This window comes from Haliotis rufescens, unplaced genomic scaffold (genome assembly GCF_023055435.1).
Source record: "Haliotis rufescens isolate VD_foot unplaced genomic scaffold, xgHalRufe1.0.p SCAF_1, whole genome shotgun sequence".
NCBI lineage: Eukaryota > Metazoa > Mollusca > Gastropoda > Lepetellida > Haliotidae > Haliotis > Haliotis rufescens.
The window spans coordinates 63,701,596-63,726,420 of NW_025963779.1; the positions used below are offsets into that span (position 1 = coordinate 63,701,596).

Consider the following 24,825-nt stretch of genomic DNA (forward strand, 5'->3'; position numbering starts at 1 on the left):
TGCTCGACCTTTAAACCGAAATTATTACATATAAACCTTGAGATTTATACCTTAATTTAATGTGGAAATACACTTTTAAATAACTACCTGTGTTCAAGATATATTTGAACTGAACATAATAATTACATTTTGAAGATGATTGAAAACAAATTCCAGGTGGAGATTGTCAGATGGTCTTTACAGAATTTCATAATGTGATATAGTCGATTTCTTGTTGTATCGAGTCCAGTCCAAAACCTTAACTGAACGAAATGTCGGCAGTAAATAATATATGAATAAATGATATAGAATGCAAATAAGCTTTGATGCGTGGAACGAGCTTGTTTGGTTTTGTAACGAGTTAATCCCGAAAATGTCTGGATACTTATATTGATGAAGGAAAAAATTCTTAAATATGGTCACGGTTAACAAATGTGTGTGTGACGTAAGCATTAAGTAGTCCACCATCTGCCCTTACCCCGCATGATAAATGCCCACAGGTTCATATACCCTTTGTATTCATCATGTATAAATGCCATAACCTGTTTCTCAACAAGGAAGTCTTAAGGCATTTGTGAATATCATTCACGTGATACATTATTCACACTCCGCGCTGTCATTTCTCCGCGTAACTGCGCCGTGAAATCATGGCTGAATTTCACGCTGTTTGTGGTATAATTATGTTTCTGGTAACACAAGCGTCCGCAGAAGGTAGGTTTGAAATATCAATACTTACAACATACTAAATCCAGGGGTACTGGAAAATACCTTTACGGAAATGCTTTGATTTACGATTAATTCTTTAACTTTGGCGCCATTACACCACAGCATCATTGCTAGATATGATGAGATCTGGTTATGGCCACAGACCTAAGATACATACCAGTAGCATTCAACATTTACCATGGCCACAGATCCATGCTGCGTGTTTTAGTGTAGACTTTTCAAATAAAAAAGTGTCGTGTTTAGCGTCTTATCAAATAGATGAACATATCTCCACAGGTGACCGTTATGTTTTCACGGGACATGTTAGGGGTATTCTGGTATGTTAGGAACATAATCATAAAGTTCCATAAAATGAATGTAAATTACAAATAAGACACAGGATTATGTTAGGGATATTCTGGTAGGGAAAATGACGGCATGTACACCTCAATTAGTAGGTGTATTTTGGAGGCGTAGCGCGTCATATGTCGTTCAAATGATACAACAGACGGTACGATATTCCCCGAAGGAGCAATCAAATGTTCAGAAAAGATGACGATAACTCCGTATGGTCATTTCACGAATGTGAACATAAATATCTAAACAAAAAACTTGAACGGGAGATCTGCAAGTTCATGTTTGTGAGGTACTTGTATCGTCATGCCTATACGGTTTTGTTACGAAGCAAACACAGTTTCGTTTGTCTTCGCTCATATTACAATTTCTAAATTTATCATGGTAATGTACTGCGTCGACACTACATGAAGAAGTAGTGTCATTGTGACCCGACCTTGTCCTTTATGCTTGTACGGTCGTTTTGACCGAGTGTATCATATGACTCGACAATATCATGACCATAAAGATATATAATAACAATTGTCGATACAAACTGAACAAATATGGAAAATAGAATAGTGTGGACTTTTCAAATAAAAACGTTTCGTGTTATAACAAGATGCTTAGCTTCTTATCAAACAGGTGACCGTTATGTTTTCACGGGGCATGTTAGGGGTATTCTCGTATGTTAGGAACATAATCATAAAGTCCCATGAAGTGAATGTAAATTACAATTAAGACACGGGTTTTTGAAATCCAGGGTAAGGTTACTATGCAGTGCAACAATTATTGGTCAGTTGAAAATGACGGCATGTACATCTGGTACAGTAGTAGGTGTATTTTGGAGGCGTAGAAGAGTAACGGTAACTCCATATGGTGATTTCACGAATTTAAACATGAACTAAACAGTAAACTTTGTTTGCAAATTTCATTTGACAGGAAGCCTTCCACATCTTTCAATTCATTAAACACACCACATGTGGTTGTTTTAAAGTGTATCGTAGACGTGTAACCATTGTTTTTCACATACATTTTGTATTCTAACCATATACAGAACCAAGGTTTTCGGCATTTTTGGCCAAGAAGTTGAAGGTGCTATGAAGATTTGCGGCCTTATCCGTTGGCTTTACAGTATTGCATACTACTATTATTATTAATAGTATAGAACTTTTTACAGTATCGTAACCACATATGTATATAACGTTTATCTGTAAGAATCCATCATTATTTCTATATGTTACTGCACTTAGAATTTTAACAAATGGATACAAAAAATGACAAGACACAAGACAGATGGAGTTGCGCAGTAAACACAAATACACACCAGCAGACATTCTTAACGTCGCTTTGAACACTATTTCATTTACATCACAGCGTGTCAGCTTGGTGTGGGAGGGAGCCCGAAGTGAGGCAAATATTAGACCTTTATATAAATACCACTTTGGTATAACCCACGAGAACGGGCATTGCGCTGACAATCCGAGAAACATAAGGGAGAACGATCATAGATTTCACGTGTGTAGGTGTTTGTTCTAGTGCATATTTATGCCGGTTTTATAGTGCAAGGACACTGAGATGCCAGTCCAACTCCAAGCCGAGCATTCATTGTTTCATCTCCTTAATGCCGAGCGCCAGGCAGGGTAACTACATGCACCATATCGTTTAACAGCGTCTTCGGTTTAACACGGCCAGTGGATCGCACCACCGACCTTTTGGTATAATCGGCAGACGCGCTATTCACTAGACACGGCGATACAATGATAATATGATTAGAAAAGAACTTGAACGGGAGATCTGCGTGTTCATGTTTATGAGTGTAGTGCGTCGATACAACATGAGGAAGTAATGTCAATGTCACCCGACCATTTCCTTTATGCATTATATGAATTATATAGTGCGAAAATCCACATCTAGTACCTTCGAGACCCATTTTCCTCTCTAATAGCGTGCTTTATGTAGCGTTGCAAATTGTCAACTGAAAATAATTTTACACTGTCGTTGCTTTCATGGTTTAACAAAACGAAGCTACGCCGAGATTTGTTTGTTGCTTAACGCCACACTCAGCAATGCGAGCACTTTATGACGGCGGTCTGTAAAAAGTCGAGTCTGGACCGGTCAATCCAGTGATTGACATCATGAGCATCGACCTCCGCACATGGGATACAATGACATGCATGAACAAAGTCAGTGAGTCTGACGATCCGATCCCGTTAGTCGCCCCTTTGACAAGAATGGGAACTTCACGACCTCTCATTTTAAGCAATGGGGTGCTGGGGACACATTCTACAACACGGGCTTACACCGAGTCGAACAAGGAGGCATATCGTAATAATGAAACAGTATGTTTGTTTACTTCTTATCTGACAGTGTAGATAACTGCCCCGTTAAGTCGTTGTCATATTATAACACAATGATATTCATAAAAATGTATGTTATGTCATGGTCTGTCCACTGTTCACACATACTTCAATACAGGAGAACACAAAATTGCTTACCATATGTTGGAAAGAATGCTTTTAAGGCGATAGATGATGTCATTCAACACACCAAGATTAAGACAGATCTCAAATAGCAATTATTATCATAGATACAGAAACTGCTTTCAAGATATACATGTAAAGGTTTTATAAACATGAATTCATTTGAATAACTAGAGATGCACATTCTCTTTTCAAACGACACTTTATTAGTGCAAAATTAATTAAATGAAAATATACCCATTTCGTAATTCCTTCACCTTGCTTTTCATTTAAGTTTCGCTTGTGTTGCCACTTTGTAAATGCTGGTTATTTAAACCTAATAAAATAAGTAAAGTAATTCAAGCACATTGTTGTCAGTTCGTAGAACAGGTGTAAAACACATTCACAGTCAAACACTGCAAGCTCTTTTCATCTTGGACCTACAGTCGGACACCCACTCTCGGATCATTCTCCATGGGGCTCAAAACCACCCCCTACATTCTTACAGTATTCTACTTCTGTTCATTTTTGGTATACAATTCTTAAGCTTTCATGTTAATGTGACCTTCTTAGCTTGGTAATGTAGTAGCCGATTGTTCAATTGTCGAAATGCAGTATTATTTATGTAGAGTAGGTAGGTGTGCATGAACCCTACGTACGTACCTACCTACCTTCCTACCTATGTACGTACCTACCTACGTACCTACCTACCTACCTACCTACGTCTACAAAAGATGAGGGAACTTATGATTTGAATGTAGCTGTCATTGAGGTGTACATTTACAACACAGTAACATTGCACCTGAACGCATCTAATCACAATGACATTCCACATAATCCACGATGCACACAGAAGCCAAAGTGTACACGCCTGTAGGGAACTCACAATCACTCCAGATGAGCCAACGCTTAACATTGCCTCTCAGATTGTATCTCAATGAACAGACAAAATCGGTACGATAGAGGTAGGACGTCAATATCCAAAGTTGCCCGAATGTGTGGCAAAACAAAAAGTGTAGTTACTCGACAAACGGGTGGGGTTGCAATGAGACATGGGCGTGGCAGGCCTAAAAACGACGCCTAGACAAGAATGTCTCATTACATTAATTGCACTACGCAAATCTACTCCCGGTATAATAGCTAATTCCGTACAATATCAGTCAGGCCCATTTCAATAACTGGCGTTAGAAACCGGTTCGATGCAGCTTGCCTGAAGGCAGGTCGTCTTGTGAAGGGTGGGCTAGGCAACACCAGGCCAGGGTCGCTACACCACGTTTAAAGCATCAAGGTTTTGCCTCAAATTCACAGATGGTAGAAGACGATATTGACGACGTAGCGACGAGCGGTATGCCATGACATCAATGCTTGAGCGTGATCGTTGTGTGATTCGCTAGTGTCATGGTATGGGACGGTATCACACAGGACAGGCGAACTGATTTGGTTATTGTTAATGGAAATTTAACTGGCCAACGATATGCTGGCGATATTTTACATCCTATCGTTGTTCCATTGGCTGGTATTAGACATTTTTAGCTGCAAGTAGACAATGCCAGACCACATTGTGCCCAGGTTGTCACTGAGTATCTTGGGCGAGAAGGCAAACGGACATTGTACTGACCCGCTAAGTACCCCCACACGTTCCCAATAGAGGATCTGTGGATGTTCTCAGGCGGAGAGTTTACGCCCGAGACCCAGCACCGCCACCGTGGCCCAACTTGAGGTAGCTCATAAGGCGGAATGGCGGGCAATACTAAGGCAGCCATACGCAAATTAATCAACAGTATACCATCCCGTGGCCATCAAGGTGTCGTGCGTGTAGATATTGATCTACACGCCCGAATAATAATAGTAATTTCATATTTTATCTAAATCGAAATATATAACAGTAATATTTAAAATAGTTAAAACTTGCTTTGATTCAACTTTAGTGTTTATATCAGGGTTATGTAAAACGTTGTCGAATGGAAATAACAAATACCATATATGTATGCCATACATACTATATCTCTCCCTTGACGCTTCATCTAAATTATTCTCAATTTATATCTTTACTAAATGTTGAAACCTATTTAATTTGTAATCTTCTCTGTTATCAACGCATAATATTAACCATGTTTCGGTGTAATAACTTCAGATTTGTTGTTGAATGCGGACACCATACAAATACCCCCCATAACAAACGCTTTTTTATGCTGCAATACCAGATACTCTGATTATGATGAGGATGAATGACATGTGTTGGTGATATGTGACAGCTATTCCCAACCGGGAAGAGAATGTTTCGCTTACCATCTCATATCAACAGTTCCTCATGAAGTAATCAATATGCCTTGCTGTATCTCTTGACTGGTTTTCGATATGGATATTTATCGATAACAAAATGATATGAAGTATAAAATTTGAGGTCCGGAAACGACACCTACACCCAACCTTTAAGAAAAACAGACACAAAGATCACACGTTCAATACGGGTTTACACGATTTCATAAAACTAAACGACAAAAACTTGCTTTAATCATAGTCCGCGGCTCCACATTATCAGAAAGAGAACAGGTAATGATGATCGACCACAGCGTTTGATAACTGTCACATGTCTGATGTTTGTGTCCGGACAATCTAGAGTCAGGCACATATTTGCCCCCTCATGACGGCGTGTACTGATGTATTGGCATCACACAACCAATAGTTCAACAAGATTGTACAAATAAAAAACTGATCAGTAAGCTGTGTCGCCCTGTTGCATGGTCAGACCTTCAGTAGATGTTATCGTTTAATAATGGCCCAAAAGACAATTCCCTTTCGATGATTTACCCACCTGAACTAGAAATGGAAGAGATATTTGAAAACCGCCTCATCTGTTTCATAATACGATCTAGGCATACAGATCCAGAGAGACAAAAACATATCAACTGTTTGGCAACTTCAAGCTTGCAAGAGTCACCCTTCCTTTCATGTCGAACTATATGGCAATATAAAGAGAGGCTACAAACGGGATCTGTCGGTCAAGGTTCGTTGACATCGCCATCGTATCCCAATCGTCAAAGATTTATTATGTTTCTCTTACTTTTTTAGTAGTATGCCTCTATACTTTTTCTTTATTTGCTCGCGGGGCGGCATGGTGGCCAAGTGGTTAAAGCGTTCGCTCGTCACGCCGAAGAACCGGGTTCGATTCCCAACATGAGTACAATGTGTGAAGCCCATTTCTGGTGTCCCCCGCCGTGATATTCCTGGAATATTGCCAAAAAACGGCATACATCCATACTCACGCACTCAATTATTTGCTCGCTGTTGAATCGGTGTGTTAGATATTACTTCCTCTATCGTGGCTAATGTTTGTCACCTGTCTACATGTTCGTTGTACCTATAAACTACTTCCCCGTTGTGTGTGTCTCTCTTGGTATCATCAACCTCGGTGTAGATATTTCACGCTTCACTTAAATAATTAAAAGACTATATTTATATTACTTACCCAACAAGGAAGTAGTTGACGGTGGGACTGTTGGACCACACAGTGGCTTCGAAAAGTTTATTGATTCAATTAGGAGATAAACATACTGTGTTTTCAATGTAGAGCTAGGTTACCTGTAGATTTAACCCCGCTAAATTGAATTTGGAACCGAACGCGTAGCGTGAGGTTTCAAATGTTAAATTTAGCGCGGTTAAATCTACAGGTAACCTAGCTCTACATTGAAAACACAGTATGTTTATCTCCATTCTACCATGACTAAATAAAATGTGAACTCTTTGGTGTTAGCAAACATATTGAGTGAAGCGGCATGGGTTGAGTTCAGTGTTTTGAGTGGGTTATCGATCTGAATTACGGAATCACCAAACTAAATATGGTGCCGTATATACTCAAGCAGTTTGTTTACACCGTAATACTTCACTCGAACATATGACAGGCATTGAAAGCATATAAGCACAGCAACTTGGTAAGCTAACATGAGGTGGGCATCCCTAAAGAAAACAAAGCAAGCTTTGCAAGGCTTTCGCTCTACATCGCACGTCACCATTATGACGTCATATCGCTCAAAGTGACGCAAAAGATATGACGTCACAGTCGTATATAGTAAAGCGCCAAAATTCCAAGCTCTCTGTTGACTCCAAAACGTAAATACATTCCCTTTGTTGATTTCTGTCGTGTTTTTCTTCACAAAATGTATTGCCACACATCCTTTGAATATTGTAGTAACCTCATCTGTGCATTTTGTAACCTGTAATTGTAGATATAATTATGTACATATGCCTACCGACAATGACTGAAAATAGTACTAGTCTATGAATATTAACGTCAAACCAGCTGTTTTAATCAGAGGGGGTTTATTGTGATTTAATAGCCTCTGATTGACCAATCAGAATCGAGTAAATTCCAAATTCATGGTAGAATGAAACTTAACATACATGACAGCAACTACTCGCCTTTGTGTTCAGTGAAGAGAAGTCAGCAAACGTGAAGCGAATAATTCGAAAGCAGCATAATCTGGAACCTACACCCTTTCATACAAGTAAAACTCTCCCCACTGAATATATAATTGTGTGTAACGCACAGTACCTCGTACTGTATCGATCGGCCAATAAAGAAGGGACGGGACCTATAGTCATGTACATGTCAGAGTCTTCTGTGGGAAGTAAAGCTATGTGGTATGGGCTCGCCTGAGATAGCGCCTGTTAGCTGAACATTTCAACCACCAGACGCGGGTCATGACTAAACCTCACAGAAGCAAACCATCTAAAAATGAATAAAACGCAGTTGAAAGTAAAGACAGTAAATATAAAATAGGTTGTGTCTGGTTTGCTTTATATCAGGAATAACCGAACGATTGACACTAGTGGGGCTGAGTATTTATTCCTAATCATACGATAGAATTTTGCATCGAGTGTTAATTATCGAAATAAAAACAGTGTATTTACTCATGGAATTAAACAACTGTTGGCCATGGTTCATAACTATCTGATACTTCAAAAACCTTACACCTTACACCTTACACGTGGGTTAACCGCTGTCAGCTGAAAAGATCATACCACAGGGGCAGTCTATATATATTCGTCATTTAAAAAATTGTGAGTGAAATTGCGAGTTAATCAAAGTGAGTGTAAATAAAAGAATGACAATATGAAGCAGTGTCTTTAATCGTGGTTGATCTCCTGGGGTAGGTCCGGGGTAAATGTGATCCAGACAATGGCTTCAAAAATAGTTTTTGTAGTTATTCTAATTCATGCATGCTGGCGCTTTGTTTAAATGTTTCGGATTCATGTACATGTAATTTCCATTACCAAAATTCTATAAACACGTGCACACTCTTGTTTCCCAAACGTTTACGTTTGGACTACACAAAGGTTACAATATACAAAGTTCTTTATATGTTAAGATATATTTTAGATGTATTTGTATGGGTGGTGGTTTGGGATGTGTGATGAGGAGTTGGGTAATGTAACACATCTGTCAGTGGTGATATTTCCTTCTTGTGAACAGCTTTAATTCATCAGAACCTATATCAATACAATTCCTGATTCACTCTTGGGAGAGTTTGCTTCATGTTCTTCAGGTTCTTGAAATGTTAAAATAGTTGAGTTCATTTTAACCGGCGTGCCAGGGTTTGTTTGTGTTGCATGAATATTTAAAGGATTTGTTTTCAAGATAATCCTTCTCTTTTTGTCTATGATATCAGTATTTCCACTAAAGGCTTTGCTTCATAAACGGTAAACGTGATCTTCAACTTAATACATTGTGTACCAACATTTCTTGATACTGCTTACTCCCTGTGCTTTGTTGGTCAAAGTTTGTTTGCCTCCTAGAAAAGAAACCATATCATCTACAGGTTGTAATTACGATTTACACTTTTAGATTGGATTACTATTATGTGACTTAATAAGTTAAAGAAAACAATTCCTATTCGTAGAATATTTCCTTGTTATTTCCTAACGTTGTTTGGGTACCACTTCTGTTCCATGTGAACCTCAGTTGGCCAAAAGCTTGAACGGTTTCAGTTTTCCTACTTCTGGTGTGCCATCGAGTGGGGACTGCGTCTTCAGAAAGTGATCACTAGATGATAAAAAGACGTCAGCCGCCTTTTAATCCAAACTAGCTTCTCATTTTAATCTCGATCTCGATCCGTTTGCCTCGCCTAAAGTATCATTTGTGTACATGCTTTGAATTCAAAAGCTGAAATGATGTTATATTATTTTTTGACATCATGGCAACGAGACACCTCGAATGCAAATTATAAGAATGTACTGTTTCTCTTGACAGTTGATCCTGAACTGACAATAGTCGTTGGTAGCTGGAATCCAGGTCAAATATTTCAGATCAAGTTATCTTCATCAACTGCCACACGTCAGCGTGTAGCTGTAAGCAGCCGCCCTGTCGCCATTGACTACGATCCTGTGGAGAACACAATGTACTGGACGGATGTCCTACTCAAGCAGATCAGTGCGACTGATCTCACCAAAGGCACTACTCAGCTCATCCTGTCTTTGAATGACAGTAAGTTCTGTCCATTAATATTTGTCAGTCACCTGGAGGAGACGTATTCATATAATCTACACAGCTATACTACCTACTACGCCTATTGGAATCGGTTTCGGCAGATAATTCGAGACTGGTTATTCTCTGGCGTTAACGTTTTGTATTTACTTGAAATGAGTCAATGCTTCTCCTGTTGGTCAGGTCCCCTAGTTTCTATATAAGCCCAATGGCGTTTATCAAGTATGGTGAGACATTAAAACTGACCCCCACAACATACCCCCTCCTCTCCTCACTGCCACTGTGTTGCAAGGCGAACATATTTCTAAAACATGTTTCTATGCTCAGAAGCATCAGAATGTGAGCGCTTGTTCAGACCGGACGTAATTTAATTTCCGTTTTTAGTTTCAACAACATTTGTAAATGCTCCACCGTGTAACTGGGTTTACTGGTCCATCGATAACTGTGATTGTCTGGTTTGTTTACGGCAGCCGTCACATGGCAGGAGTATTGCTGTGCTTATTAAGTAATTTGTTTGGGAAGATTTCAGAATCTCTTGTTAGCATAGAACAATGACCCTGATAATTATATAATATTATATATACATGTATATATGCAGTTCCTGACGGCATTTCTGTCGATTCATCTTCGAGAAAAATATTTTACACGGACGCTGGAAATGACATAATTGCTGTCATGGACATGAATGGAAGCAACCATGACATCATCGTTACACAGGAACTCGACGAACCCAGGGACATCGTTCTTCATGAGGCAAACAGGTTGGTAAGATTATCCTTTCCTTGCAAGGCGTCTAGAAAAGTGGACACAGTTCAGGTAATACTAACGATTAAATACATATTTTCAGGACGATGTACTGGACAGACCCGGCAACAGCTTCATACATAGCCACAGCAGATTATGACGGAAGAAACATCAGAAAGATAGTCACCACCGGTCTGGGGTGGCCAAATGGGCTTACACTTGACAGGAACAGTTAGTGTTAATTTATTATATAAATGAACATAATACGTGTATCTATATCTTCAAGTAGTATATGTATCAGGTATGTTGCTAATTTTGTAGACCGCCTCCTCGATGTAGTGTATAGAGCGTCCGCCCGGAGAGCGGAATGCAGTGGGTTCGATCCCCGGCCCCGTCGTACAAAAAGACGTTAAAAGATAATACTGTTGTTATCCTGGCTGACGCTCGGCATTAAGGGGAAAAACAGGGACTGGTCTGAGTCTGAGTATGGTATTCATGTTAAAACTACTGCATGGTGTCTCAGTGGCTAGCACTTTAAAACCAGCAGGAAATTTCACACCAAGTGAAGGTCAATTCTTATTAATGTTATATACACGGATCTATTTTTTTAGTGTGATATTTGTATAAAATTGCAGATTCACCAGATACTGAGATCCTATGATCGTATTTATTCATAATATGTCCGATAAAAACATCCTGTTTTGTTTAGTCACAATAAGATTTGAACGTTATCATCCTTGGTAAGCTGTTTTGTTAAATACTCCCTCACAAGACTAAGAAATCTAAGACATTGACAATTTTGGTGAAACTCACGAGAACGGGTACGGTGCTGACAAACAAATTATCGGGGCATTTTAAGTTGAAATTGAGGGCGTGTCGAATAGGTGTTGAAATCAATCCATAGAGTTCACTCCAGAGTTCATGGTTTGTCGTTTGCTTTCATTCGTTTTGTGCACTATAGGATGGCATTCTACCACGGATATGAAGTCACAAACATACCATGAGTACAATTTAAAAGAATTTACGTGCACATGAACACCGATTCTGTATTTATTCACGTAAAAAAATTACTGTGAGTTTCCAAAGGACTGTCTAAAAATCCTTACGTGTTCAGATTATTTCTAGAATTCAGTCTTGTGAAAATCGTGTTTAAATGCTGCTTTCACCATAAGGTGATCATGACGGGTCTCTTGTCCAATAGAATAGCCGAATATCGAGTCAATATCTCATGAAGAACTATGTCATTTTGTACTCCTATCGTTCTTGCTTTTTCGTTTATAACTGAAAACCCTTACACAGAAGCATACCATTCAGTGACATTTCTTCCGTGTGCAAGTGATGTAAGTGACACAGTACGTTTTATATAGGTACAGATTACACAAAACTGGAAATACCATAGAAGTATAAAAACACATGGTGTTTGCAGAATGTACCCGTATGCATTTTACAAAATGTTGTTGGGTTTTATTCCTTGCACTTCACGTACAAATAGAAAAGTACGTATCTGCCTCACTTAATGTCTGAATGTTTCTGTCTCAAAACATGGGAATGATATTGTTTCATGTAAGCACGCTGTTAATATGTTGCTGATTATTTTCATTCAACCTTTGTGTAAGGTCTCCACGTTTCTCTTTCAATGTTAGATGAAATTCTGTACTGGTGTGACGCCAAGACACACAAGGTAGAGTCCGTCACTGTGGAGGGAACACAGAGAAGGGAAATACTGAATGAACCTGGGGCTCACTACTTCGGCATCTCTTTCCATGATGGGACACTCTACTTCACGGACTGGAGGAGATTGTAGGGAAAGATCGGTTGTATCTAGATATTTCAGCCACATTTGAATAGGTTAACTGTCGTCAGTTAAACGTTAAGGTTATGAGAAACTTTGAGACTTTCTTGGAAGATCAGTTGTTGTTTTTTAAACAATAAATATGTGCGTTGATATCTATACGAACTATTTTTATGAGTACAAAAAAAAGAGTTAGATCAACTATATCATTTATCTTGGTGATTTCGCACAGAGCAATACTCCACATGCCCGCTACAGGAGGTACTCTTGGTGTCATAGCAACGACTTTCTTGACACAGCTTGCTGGAATCCATGTTTTTTCTAACAGAAATTCCTCAGGTGATATTGACTTTCTTCAACTGAATGTTTGTTGATGCGATAAAATTGAATTAAGCTTATAATTACACACAAATATCCAATTACATGACCTTATTGATAATTGCTTCATCATGCAGCGATGTCTGCAAAGTGAAAGAATTGAAACTATTATGCATGGCTGGTCGGAGAGTGAATCAATTGATACAGCTATGGCCTTAATGTTACAATAAGATTTTGCAAAATGGCATAATCATAAAGTGTTCAAACTATGAATTACGAATATGGATCACTGCAACCCACCCTTTAAATGTATGATATTTCAGATTTATATCAAGTGAATATATTTCTTGAAGCAGTAGTAAAATATCGCATGCTCTTTAGTTGATATAGGACGAGCAGGTAAAATGTTGATTTGATTTACCGGAAAGAAAACAATATGATAGGTGTCCTAAACTGGTCATGTATTGGCGTAATCGAGTTAAAATCACTGCTAGCCCACAAGCGCCAGTGGTGTAAGTGAGCTCTTTCGTCATGACCTGTACCATCTCTTCGCCCGTCGTCCCTTATCGTTCGAATAACTACTGGGATGAAGGTTTCAGCCTGAAACTTTACATGATATGTTTCCTTATAATATAATGTGTTTCACGTGTATTGATTGCTTGAACACAGTGACGCCATTTTGACGCATCAGTGACAATCATGACCGATGCAATTCCTTAATTTGACTGGTGCCATAGATCGAGCAGGATCCACCTTGTATCATCACTATTTGATTGTGATTCATACACACATGTTTATCGTACAATGAGTGAGTGAGTATGGTTTTACGCCGCTTTTAGCAATATTCCAGCAATATCACGGCGGGGGACATCAGAAATGGGCTTCACACACTGTACCCATGTCGGGAATCGAACCCGGGTCTTCGGCGTGACGAGCGAACGCTTAAACCACTAGGCTACCCGACCGCGCCTTATCGTACAATGGACCTTTAGCAGAGGTTATTTATGATTATAGTTTTGTCGCTTACTTGGTTGCTCTTTGCAGAAGACACAAGGCCAAGAGAGTGAAAGCTTTATGAAGATGTGTTGGACAATAGTATGACTTTGGGTTTTTCATAACATAGCGCCACGGTTCGCTGTGCAGAATTGCGTCCCTTGGGCACGCCAGAAACCTATGATTGTTGCTTCGAATCCCGGTTCGCCCCGATTATGTTATGTGCTCGTGGGTTTCACCGAAGTGGTAAACGTCTGAGACCTTAATCACTTCGGACTTTCCTCCCACGTTAAGCTGACAAGCCATGATATAACTGGAAAACTGTTAAAAGCGATGTTAAACCCAACTCACTCACTCACTCATAACATAGAATGAGCAGTTCGTAAAGCTGATTTCCATTTTAGGGTGTCTTTCGGGCCAATACGGAATGGACTGTAGACGGTGTGGTAACTGCAACGAAGGAACCGTCTGTGAGAAGACCACAGGCTTCTGTATCGGTGGATGTAAGCATGGTTACCAGGGGAACGAGTGCAGACAAGGTATGTTTTTTAACAAATATATAACTCTATAAAAGTAAGGGATTCTCGGGAATAAAATGGTAAGAGACATTAGTTTCTAGTAATAGTTCAATGATTATAATTAACGAATAAGGAACACATTACAACCGGTAGGAAGGTATGACAGCAGACTTTTTGACCGTCAGCAATCTTGAAGGATGATATCGGTAAGATTGGAAAATTCAAAGATGCCGTTTGTGGATCAGCAGTATGCAATACCGACACGATTTGTCATCTTTCACGCGATGCGTCATACTGCGGCGATTTTGGGATGGTGATGGGGGTTCTGTCCCATTCCTCTTCCAAAGCCTGGCCAAGTTCAGCCAACGTGGTCGGCGGCCTATGATGTTGACGCACACATCTCCCTATCTTGTCCCAGACGTGTTCAATGCTATGGTGTAAAGGTCCAGGCTCATTGCTGGCCATGTCATTCTATTGATGTTGCGCTGTTGGAAGTGAGCAATGACGATTCCTGCACGGTGATAACGGGCGTTGTCGTCCCCACACGCCTTGCAAATTGGACAATAACGGGTGTCAGTATGTTGTCCCAATAGTACTGTTGATTGACCTCTCCTTGCACAATATGGAGTGGGGTTCGCCCAGTCATAGTGATACAAACCTACACCATAACTGAATCACCACTAAATCTGTCACCAGGTGAAAACATGACACGTGACCAACAACGATGACCCCAGTTTCGACGTTGTGTACACCATTGCCGTCTGTTGGCAATATGATTATTTGTAAGAGGCGGCACAATACGTGGCCGTCGAGTGTGGAGATGAGCCGCATGTGTACGATTTTTAACCCGTAACTCGTACTCCAATAGCCTGACAAAACTTTGCAGCAATTTGATCGCTCGATTTCGTAGAGCCTGGTTTCGGAACGATAGATCCCGTACCTTTGTTGTTGACCTTGGACGACCTGTACGTTGTCGATCGCCAACATTTGGGGGGTCGTTGGTACCTTGCCAAAATCTGCTAATCACAGACTATGAAATTGAACATATTGTCACTGCATGCTGGCTTCTGACAGTTTCAAGCATACCAATAGCCCGGAGAGGCTCCGAGCGTTACAATCGCCCCCATCGCTAGTTCATACACAGACAATGAATGAGATCAAGTAAGTCACAACAGTATGATAAGCGGAATCAATAAGATCGACAGAAATAATGGTCCACAGAGATTAATTTACCTTTCTTCAAAGTATCAGGAATGACATCCCACTCACGTGTTTGGCGCTACTGCGTGAGGCACGTGCATATTATAGGATGTGTTTTGGTGTTAGTGTTTACAGACATAAACGTTCTTTCATGTGAAGTTTATCGTCAACACTTATCTTTCATTTAATACTTGTTTGTAACATTTATATTTCATAATTCCTTGTTTTTTAAGAGTAATACAATTGCACATATTCTTATTTCATTTCCAGATTCTTAGAAATTGTTATGCAAATTTAATCAATTCAAATATCGTCTCACAGTGATGCATCTTGTGCCTTCGTGTCACTGTTGCATATTCTGTACTGTACAAAGTATGTATATTCTTTGTAAATAAATTGTTTATTTATTTCTCATTTGACCTAAAAGTCTGCAAGCCGAAAATAATTATTATCCATTTTCTCGTTTCATAATCACCCTTACATCGTTGTTAGTGTGTACGCCGGGAACCTACGGTGAAAGGTGTGTGTCGACGTGTGGCAACTGTACAGGACAAACGTGTAACCACGTCAATGGTACCTGCCCAGAAGGGTGTGTCGCAGGACGACGAGGGCACGACTGTAAAACAGGTGTGAACGTTCTTTCTGAGAGATGACTATATGATTGCGGGCTTATGTGTTAATTGATAAATAAAATCAACTATTCATGATCATAAGAGTTGCTAAACACCAATGTTACGATCGTCTGCACAGTACATACAAGATGATTATGAACACTTTGTAAGATGAAACCCCACAATTCGTTGAAGACAAAGTATTTCTCGTACTGCTTTATAGTTACATGTACGGTTGTAGCTTCTGAAAAACAAAATCATGAACATTTTAAAGAATGGTAAATAAAAGGTAATTGTGTTTAACTGAGTGCATATTTATTGTCCGCCAGACTGTCCGACCAATACCTACGGCACTGGGTGTTCTTCCTGTGGGTTGTGCGCTGGAGGCGTCCCTTGTAACACGGTGTCAGGTGTCTGTCCAGCTGGATGTCAATCAGGTTGGACCGGGAACAAGTGTGACAGAGGTAAATACTATTAGGTATCCTGACACATAAAACAAATAATGCCCTATTACCGTGTCAAATTATCGATACACAAGTGTTTCACTGATTTCACGTCCATTGATTTTTATATAATCTTATAGAGGGGGCACGGGTGGCCCCGTCGTCTTAGGCGCCGCAATTCGCTGTGCATAGTTGCGTCCCTTGGGCACGCCAGAAACCTATGATTGTGGGTTCGAATCCCTGATCACCCCGATTATGTTTCTAGCTTTGTCAGCACCATACTCGTGCTCGTGGGTTTCACCGAAGTGGTAAACCTGCATCACTTCGGTCTTTCCCCCCACATTAAGCTGACACGCCGCGATGTAACTGGAATACTGTTAAAAGCGGCGTTAAACCCAACTCACTCACTCATTTATATAGAGAGATATTTTCTTTTTCCGGTCAGCGTGTCTCCCTAATACTTACGGTGTCTCCTGTGAGTCATGTGGCCAGTGTGCTGCTGCTGTTCCTTGTGACAAAAGCTCTGGACTCTGTCCAGCTGGCTGTCAAGATGGTTGGACAGGCTCCCTGTGTAAAACAAGTAGGTGAACATATACTCTTCAAGGTGAACGGTGTTTTTTAATCTTGAAGGAAAGCAGCTCATTTTCATTGTTAATTAGTGGCTTAACGATGGCCTGCTAAAAGCATAAAGGAACATACACAGACGGGCTTTTTTATCCTTGTGAACCGATGTCTAAAAATTGTGTGAAACTTCCACAAGACACAGAATGTGTGTTTGTCAAGTGTATGATTCATGAATGTTGGACTTCACAGTTAATAACTCTACTGAATTAGAGCCTTGCAATATGTGCTTCTTATGTTAGTTACTACGTAACTATGTACAGAAAGGGAATATCGCATGAACCCCAGTACTGTTAAACTAAATAAAAGGGCAGTAAAGGTTTCGTGTGTAATTTATAATGAACTACCGATATCACGAAACAAACCCCATACAGTTCCGGTTAACCACATGTTTACACATATTTACACATACATTCAATTTTCATTACCCTCTTTATATATTATCTATTCTGGTGCCATTACTTATGTACTTTGCAGTGTGCAATCAAGGCACATACGGCACAGGATGTACATCGATCTGCTCAAACTGCCGAACAGGAAGTGTCTGCAGTCACGAGACTGGTCAATGTCCGGCTGGATGTGAGCCAGGATGGACTGGTTCTAAGTGTGACGAGGGTAAGCTATATCATTTACTTTGATTGTAATGTATTAGTATATCAACATAGGATGTGATCTAACATTCCATCTGGTAACCACATTCACATGGCAAGGCGTCCATCTTGTTTCCTATACTTTAATCATGTACGTATCATCAAATCCTTTTAGGCTCCACATACGATTTCTTCAGCAGTTTATTTTTATTGCACTTGAATGGGTGAGTGATTTTGTGACCTGGTTTAACAGTTATTCAGTTATATCATGTCAGCTTTTTGTGAGAGGAAAGCCTAAAGCGATGCATGCATTTGCCCTTTGGTGAAACCCACGATGCTGACAAGCCTTGAAACATAATCAGGGCGAATATGGGATTCGAAGCAACGGCCATAGGTTTCCCACACGCCTAAGTGGCGAAACGCTGCACAACGAACAGCGGCCTGCTAAGATGACTGTGCCACCCATGCCCTCTATTTAAAGGCATCATAGAGTCTCACTTGTACCTTTTCCTTTTTTACAGTGTGTAGCCAAGGTGCATTCGGCTCAGGATGCCTTTCTTTCTGTTCCAACTGCAAGACAGGAACTGTATGTAATCACGTGACTGGTCAGTGCCCGGATGGCTGCCGACCTGGATGGAGGGGAACTAAGTGTGATGAGAGTAAGATCATCACATAATACTTTTGTGGAATTAACAATAAGAATGAGTTGACAGATATATATAACATCTTCAGATGAGCACGTGTTGGTGAATCAATTCGTTCATCCAACAACTTATAATTACTTTTCTTCCAACACAGTATCTACTTTGTTTCAAATATATCAATATCGGTCCCAATTACCAACAGGGAAATAATCATACGCAATCGAAATTGTCTTGACACTAGGCTGAAGCAACCAATCAGCAACTCGTCTCTCATGATTAGACTCCCAAGTCACAGACAGTTTTCAACATTGTCCATCAAGTTGTTCACAGATTTGTAAGGGCTATGGGGTAGGCTAGTGGTTAAAGCGTTCATTCGTTACGCCGAAGAACCCGGTTCGATTCTCCACATGGCTACAATGTGTAAAACTCATTTCTGGTGCCCCCGCCTTGATATTGCTGTAATATTGCTAAAGCGGCATAAAACCTTACTTAATATTCACTTTCTCACTGAATTGTATTTTCAGAGTGCTATCCGGGTACACATGGACCTATGTGTTCATCGCTCTGCTCTAACTGCTATACTGGTACCGTCAGTGTGTGCCATCACGTGACTGGCCAATGCCCAGATGGATGCCAACCTGGATGGACCGGAGCCAGATGTGATGCTGGTATGTTATTCCTCTCGCTTCTTTTGGCTTGAAGATTACTTTTCTTTGTCATGTCAGAATCTGCTGATTTATGATTTCAATCTCAGTTTGGCTCTAATTATAATCCTTAAACTGGTTCGTCAACGTCACATCCGTGTTCGTGGGTTTCACCAAAGTGGAAAACGTGCACAGGCTAGCATTTCGTTATATTTAAAGGTGGAAACTGGACTTTTACGGTAAGATGCCTTTTCTGCTTGCGTACCTGTATTCCCTCACATACGTTTACTTTCTGATCCCGTGCAGGCATAACTAACATGAACACTTACCTACTGATGTGAATCTTACAAGTGCTATATTACAAGTTGAACATGTCAGCTTATGCAGCATGATGAGTGAGTGAGTGCGTGAGGTTTTACGCCGCTTTAAACAGTATTCCTGTTATATCACGGCGTGCCAGCATAACGTGGGAAGAAAAGCCGAAGTGATGGGGGACGCAGACGTTAAGCACTTTCGTGAAACCTAAGGGCACGGGTATGGTGGTGACAAACCTAGTAACATAATCGGGGCGAACCGGGATTCGAACCCGCAACCAGATTTCGAACGTGTCCAAGGGACGCAACTCTGCACAGCGAAAAGACGACTGAATAGCTGTATTTCATTTGTTGTACATTGTGTCTGATGACAAAATGTATATTTTTCTAGACGGCTCCTAAATTAACATAACTTATTGCAAATGTGTACATAAGACAAGAATATTTGCATATCTAATTAATACCAAGTGCCCACAACATCTTTTGGACATTCCCGCGCAAATATTGTTCTGAAAATATGTATTTCTCTTTTGCAGCGTGCAGCAGCGGCACATTCGGGACAACGTGTTCATCCGTCTGCCACAACTGCAGGACGGGAAGCGTCTGCAATCACGTGACGGGTCAGTGCCCTGATGGGTGCAAACCGGGCTGGGTTGGAGCGAAGTGTGATGAGGGTAAGATTACTTTAATGATGGTAGTATCCAACTGCTGTAACACTGTACCGTTGTAATATGTCCTGAACTTGTAGCTGAGACACTGCAAGATGATCAATGTACATACATGCGTCACCTATGTTGCTGATTATATTTCTCAATGCAACATGTTTACCCTTTTCGCGAACACCTGGTGTCGTAATTAATTTCTGTGATCCATTCATGTAATTTTCATCGATATTTTGTTCTCTACTTTCGATTATGATAATCGAGAAATATTCCCTGGACGTGACGTTCTAGAAAGATAACATTCCATATAATGCAATATATATTATATTTCAGATGAAAATGGTTCGTACATTTTGTAAAGCAGCCTATACTTACCCCCTTCTCAGCCCTAGCATCCTAGAGTCATCCCCTCCTCATTTATTTATTTATTTATTTATTTATTTATTTATTTATTTATTTATTTATTTATTTATTTATTTATTTATTTATTTATTTATTTATTTATTTATTTATTTATTTATTTATTTATTTATTTATTTATAAGTATATGATATTGATATTAGATTAACTGATACACCCTAGAGTAATTCTTCTCCATCTTCTCTACACTCAATGGTATTTTTACTTTGTTTTTAACATGGTCTTGGTTTTTATTTTTGTTTTGTTTTCCGTATTTTTCATCTCAATATATGCAACCTAAAATATATCTATTTCTCATGAATACATTTTTCTCTCACAGTTTACATTTTTGGGTCAGGTGTTTTATACCTCAGTGCCCTTATCTTTTATCAAATTAACCTTACATGACTCCGACATTGGCATGTTCAGACGAGGACGATACATCTCTAGTGTAGTAGTAGTATTTCAGGGAGTACATGTTTGTCTAACTATGGATGCGTAATCCAATTGTTTTGTAAGCTTTGGGACATTAAACGAACATGGATCTTATATGTGCGCTTTACTGTATACTATCACGATTGTTTGTTATAATGTAACATTCCATATTATGCAATATATATTATATTTCAGATGAAAAGGGGGGAAAACCCAGTGACAGCAACATTGGTTCGTAACTTTTGTAAATTATTCATTGATCATATGGTTCTCCCTGTAAATTTATGTATAATGAACAAGCATCGTACTTTACAGACAAGTGAAAGATGCATATTATTGCTGGTGTGTCCGTGGACATGTGTCTACCTCACGACATAATATAATTATCAAACAATTTGGAATGCGTATGATACCTTATTATATACTTGTATTCAAACCTTAAGACCATATGCAGGCTGTTAAGACTTCTTAGCAAAATAAACACAACGCCAGCATACCAACTTCATTCCTCGAAATGACCTGACAAAAACATGTTCACTATTATCCACTAAAGTACGGAAAGGTATGGAAATCCATAACTGTGTAAAAGACATCTGTGATGTCTGTCCTCCATGTAAGATAACATAGTGTGCCTTATTTATTCCATGCTTCACTTCAGCTGTAATTGGAGGTTCCGTGGGTGGAGCTGCCCTGCTGTTCGTAATTGTCATCGTCGTCGTTGTTATCGCAATTGTGCTTGTCAGGTGATTACCATACTTTCCTCTCGCTGATAAATTTAAAAACCAGGGTTAGTATGATGATGAAAACGTCTTTTTAATTATAAAGTTGAAAATGTTTTTTTCTTTTCTCTTTTCTCGTGTGGTAATTCATGAAACCCTTGGACTACATGTATATTAAAAGTTATTTGTTTATAAGACAATAAGAGGACCGAAACATATAATGCAAAAATACTTATTATCATGATTTATTCAGAAAACAACACAGTTAACCTTTCAATCTGTACATATAAAAAATACAGTTTTGATTATATTGTACATTTCGAGGTACATGTATATGATATTATTCATCAGACTTATTCTTGACACACCTAACACACGTTAACGGAACACATGAGACATTAAAATCGAACTCGTCCGAACTCGTTTTATACGGATATCATCATGACTATCCCGGTAATTGTTCTACGCCATGCATAACATTTTGCTGAATACCATTCATAATTATTTTCAGACGGAACAGACGTCCCCGAGTTAATGATACAGGACCGTACGACACATTGCAAATGGTCAACCAGCCCATCTATTCTGTGACAACAGATCTGCCTCCACAATATGCCACCGTCGCAGACGTTCACACACTTGACTACAGTAGACTTGGACGACTGGGCAACGCCCCCCGTCAAGATGAGGATGAGGATCACGTGTATTCCCGACCGTTGTCATTTATTGTTAACGACGAAAGCACGCAGTGATCGCGTCACACATTATACCATAAGATTATACACGATATACGCTTGATAGGTATATGTAATATCTGCACTGAAACAATAATAACACTTCTTTCTCCAGGTTAAAGATACAGCCAAAAATATTGTTCATTTGCGTAGTTTTGTCTTAGCCAAACTGATAGATACATGGAATAAATAATCTTATACCATATCAGTACTGACATTTAATAATTAGGATGGGAAAATCATTTTTTTAATCTCGCTGTTGTTTGGGCCCATAGAGATGACAATCATTGCAACATCTGTCGTAAATCTATGGGTTCCACTTAAATAACAGTATCTTCACAAAACCTAGATTGAAACACATTCGAATAATACATGTATGGTAAGGACGATATGAAACGTAAAAACGAGAAAAGTAATTAAGAATTGTTATTTTACTTTCAGTGTTATGTAAAAAATGCCTTGTCATACTTAATCTCCCATCTTTACATGCCCATGAGCATATACGTGATAAAACAATTACTCCCAGTCTATGTTTATTCCCTTTTCAGTCCTTGCCGCCTATATTCATCCCTTTCTCATGGCCAGCAGTCTATACACATCCCCTACCCATCGATAGCAGCCTATAACCATCGCTTCCCATCGCTAGCAGCCTATAACCATCGCTTCCCATCGCTAGCAGCCTATAACCATCGCCTCCTCATCGCTAGCAGCCTATACTCATCCCCTTCCATCGCTAGCAGCCTATAACCATCGCCTCCCATTCGCTAGCAGAATAAACTCATCCCCTTCCCATCGCTAGCATCCTATAACCATCGCCTTCCCATCGCTAGCAGCCTATACGCATCCCTTCTCATGGCTAGCAGCCTATACTCATCATGCAAGTTGTCCCAATTCCCATCCCATAATGAATATATTGAAACGTATAATAAGTACATTACAGATGCCCTCCATGCATCTACTGCAGTAAGTATCCCATCAACGAAGTTTAAACCCTACCTCAAACCCTACTGGAAAAAAGACAACCTGAAGTTATTACATGATGAAATGCGCAGTAAAAGACGACATTGGCAAGAGAATGGCAGGTCACATGCTAAGAACGATGAGAACTTTGTTAAATATAAAGAAGCAAAGCGTAGTTTTAGAAGACAGCATCGTAGATCCAAACAATCGCTCATAGATAGCAGACTGAAAGAACTCTATGAGGCAGCTGAAATAGATGTACATGAATACTTTAAAACTGCAAAACGATATCACAAAACTAAGGGCCAAGTACACAAACTTCTTTATAAATGTAATCAAAGTAGTAACGCAGAAGGTATTTGTGGAATCTTTGGTAAATACTTTCGAGACTTGTCAATCCCAACCATGGAAAGTCATTTTGACTGCTCTTTTGCTGAAATATATTGAAAACAACGAAACATCTGATGCTGATAACGATGTAACTGCTAACCATCCATTGAAGAGACCATTCACCATTGCAGAGGTAGTAAGTACAGTTAAAGGACTGAAAAACAATAAATCTCCAGGACCTGATGGGCTCACAAACGAACATATTAAGTATGCGGGAAGATCTTTATAAAGCATATTATGGTATTATTCAATGCTATCATTAAACATGAATATATACCCAAAATGTATCATATTGGCGAAATCTTACCAGTACATAAGGGACGAGGAAAAAGTAAAAGTGATCCATCTAACTACAGGGGCATAACACTAACTTCAGTCCTAAGTAAGCTTTTCGAAAGAATGCTTCTCAACAGAATCGAAAAATGGACAAGCGACGATGTAGCCTTCCCTCACCCACTACAGTTTGGATTTAGAAAAAATGCTGGTGCTGAAACGGCGGCTCTCACTCTTCTAGAAAGTATTTCATACTTTAACGAAAGAAACTCACCAGTTTATTGTGCCTTCCTCGATAACGAGAAAGCCTTCGATCGTGTTTGGCTTTACGGTCTCTTCTACAAATTACATAAATTTGGTATCAATGGTAAATTATGGAGAATTCTACGTTTATGTACTCATGTGTTAGCTTTGCCGGCTTCAAATCTGATGTTTTCCCTGTTAAACAGGGTGTAGGTCAGGGTCGTGTCATATCAGCATGGCTCTTTACTCTTTATATAAACGATTTGCTTCATGAACTAAGCAATTCCGGTTGTGGACTATGTCTCCCATGGGGACGATGCCAAGGAATACTGTTAGCAGACGACACGACCTTGATCAGCTGTAACACAACAGGTCTTCAAATGCTCCTAAACGTTGCAGAAAATTATGGTAACAAGTGGCAGTTAAAATACGATGTGTTGAAAAGTGCTGTCCAAACGTTTGGATGTAGTAAAAAACAGTGTCGCCTGAACATCTTTACATTGGTAAGATAAAATTACCTGTTCAAAAGGCAATTGTCTATGCGGGAGTGTACATAAGTACTGCTAAAACTTCGGTAGAAAGAACGAGGTTAGCATGTGAAAAACTGAGAAAATT

At 39.5% G+C, this 24,825-nt stretch overlaps 1 protein-coding gene across 2 annotated transcripts; it reads left to right on the plus strand.

The window, feature by feature from the left end:
• Positions 1–578: 578 nt before the first annotated feature.
• On the plus strand, positions 579–23,589 carry LOC124142418 (multiple epidermal growth factor-like domains protein 10). Of its 2 annotated transcripts, XM_048399453.1 has the most exons (17): positions 579–690; positions 9,730–9,964; positions 10,557–10,724; positions 10,811–10,938; positions 12,351–12,507; positions 12,732–12,838; positions 14,215–14,349; positions 16,021–16,155; positions 16,469–16,603; positions 17,028–17,162; positions 17,681–17,818; positions 18,315–18,452; positions 18,962–19,105; positions 19,932–20,069; positions 21,087–21,122; positions 21,550–21,634; positions 22,122–23,589. In XM_048399453.1, the coding sequence occupies exons 1-17, from the start codon at positions 627–629 to the stop codon at positions 22,360–22,362; spliced, it is 2,319 nt and encodes a 772-aa protein (XP_048255410.1). In that variant the 5' UTR covers positions 579–626; the 3' UTR covers positions 22,363–23,589. The 2 variants fall into 2 exon arrangements, with proteins under 2 accessions (XP_048255410.1, XP_048255411.1); XM_048399454.1 differs by lacking the exon at positions 18,315–18,452.
• Positions 23,590–24,825: the final 1,236 nt, after the last annotated feature.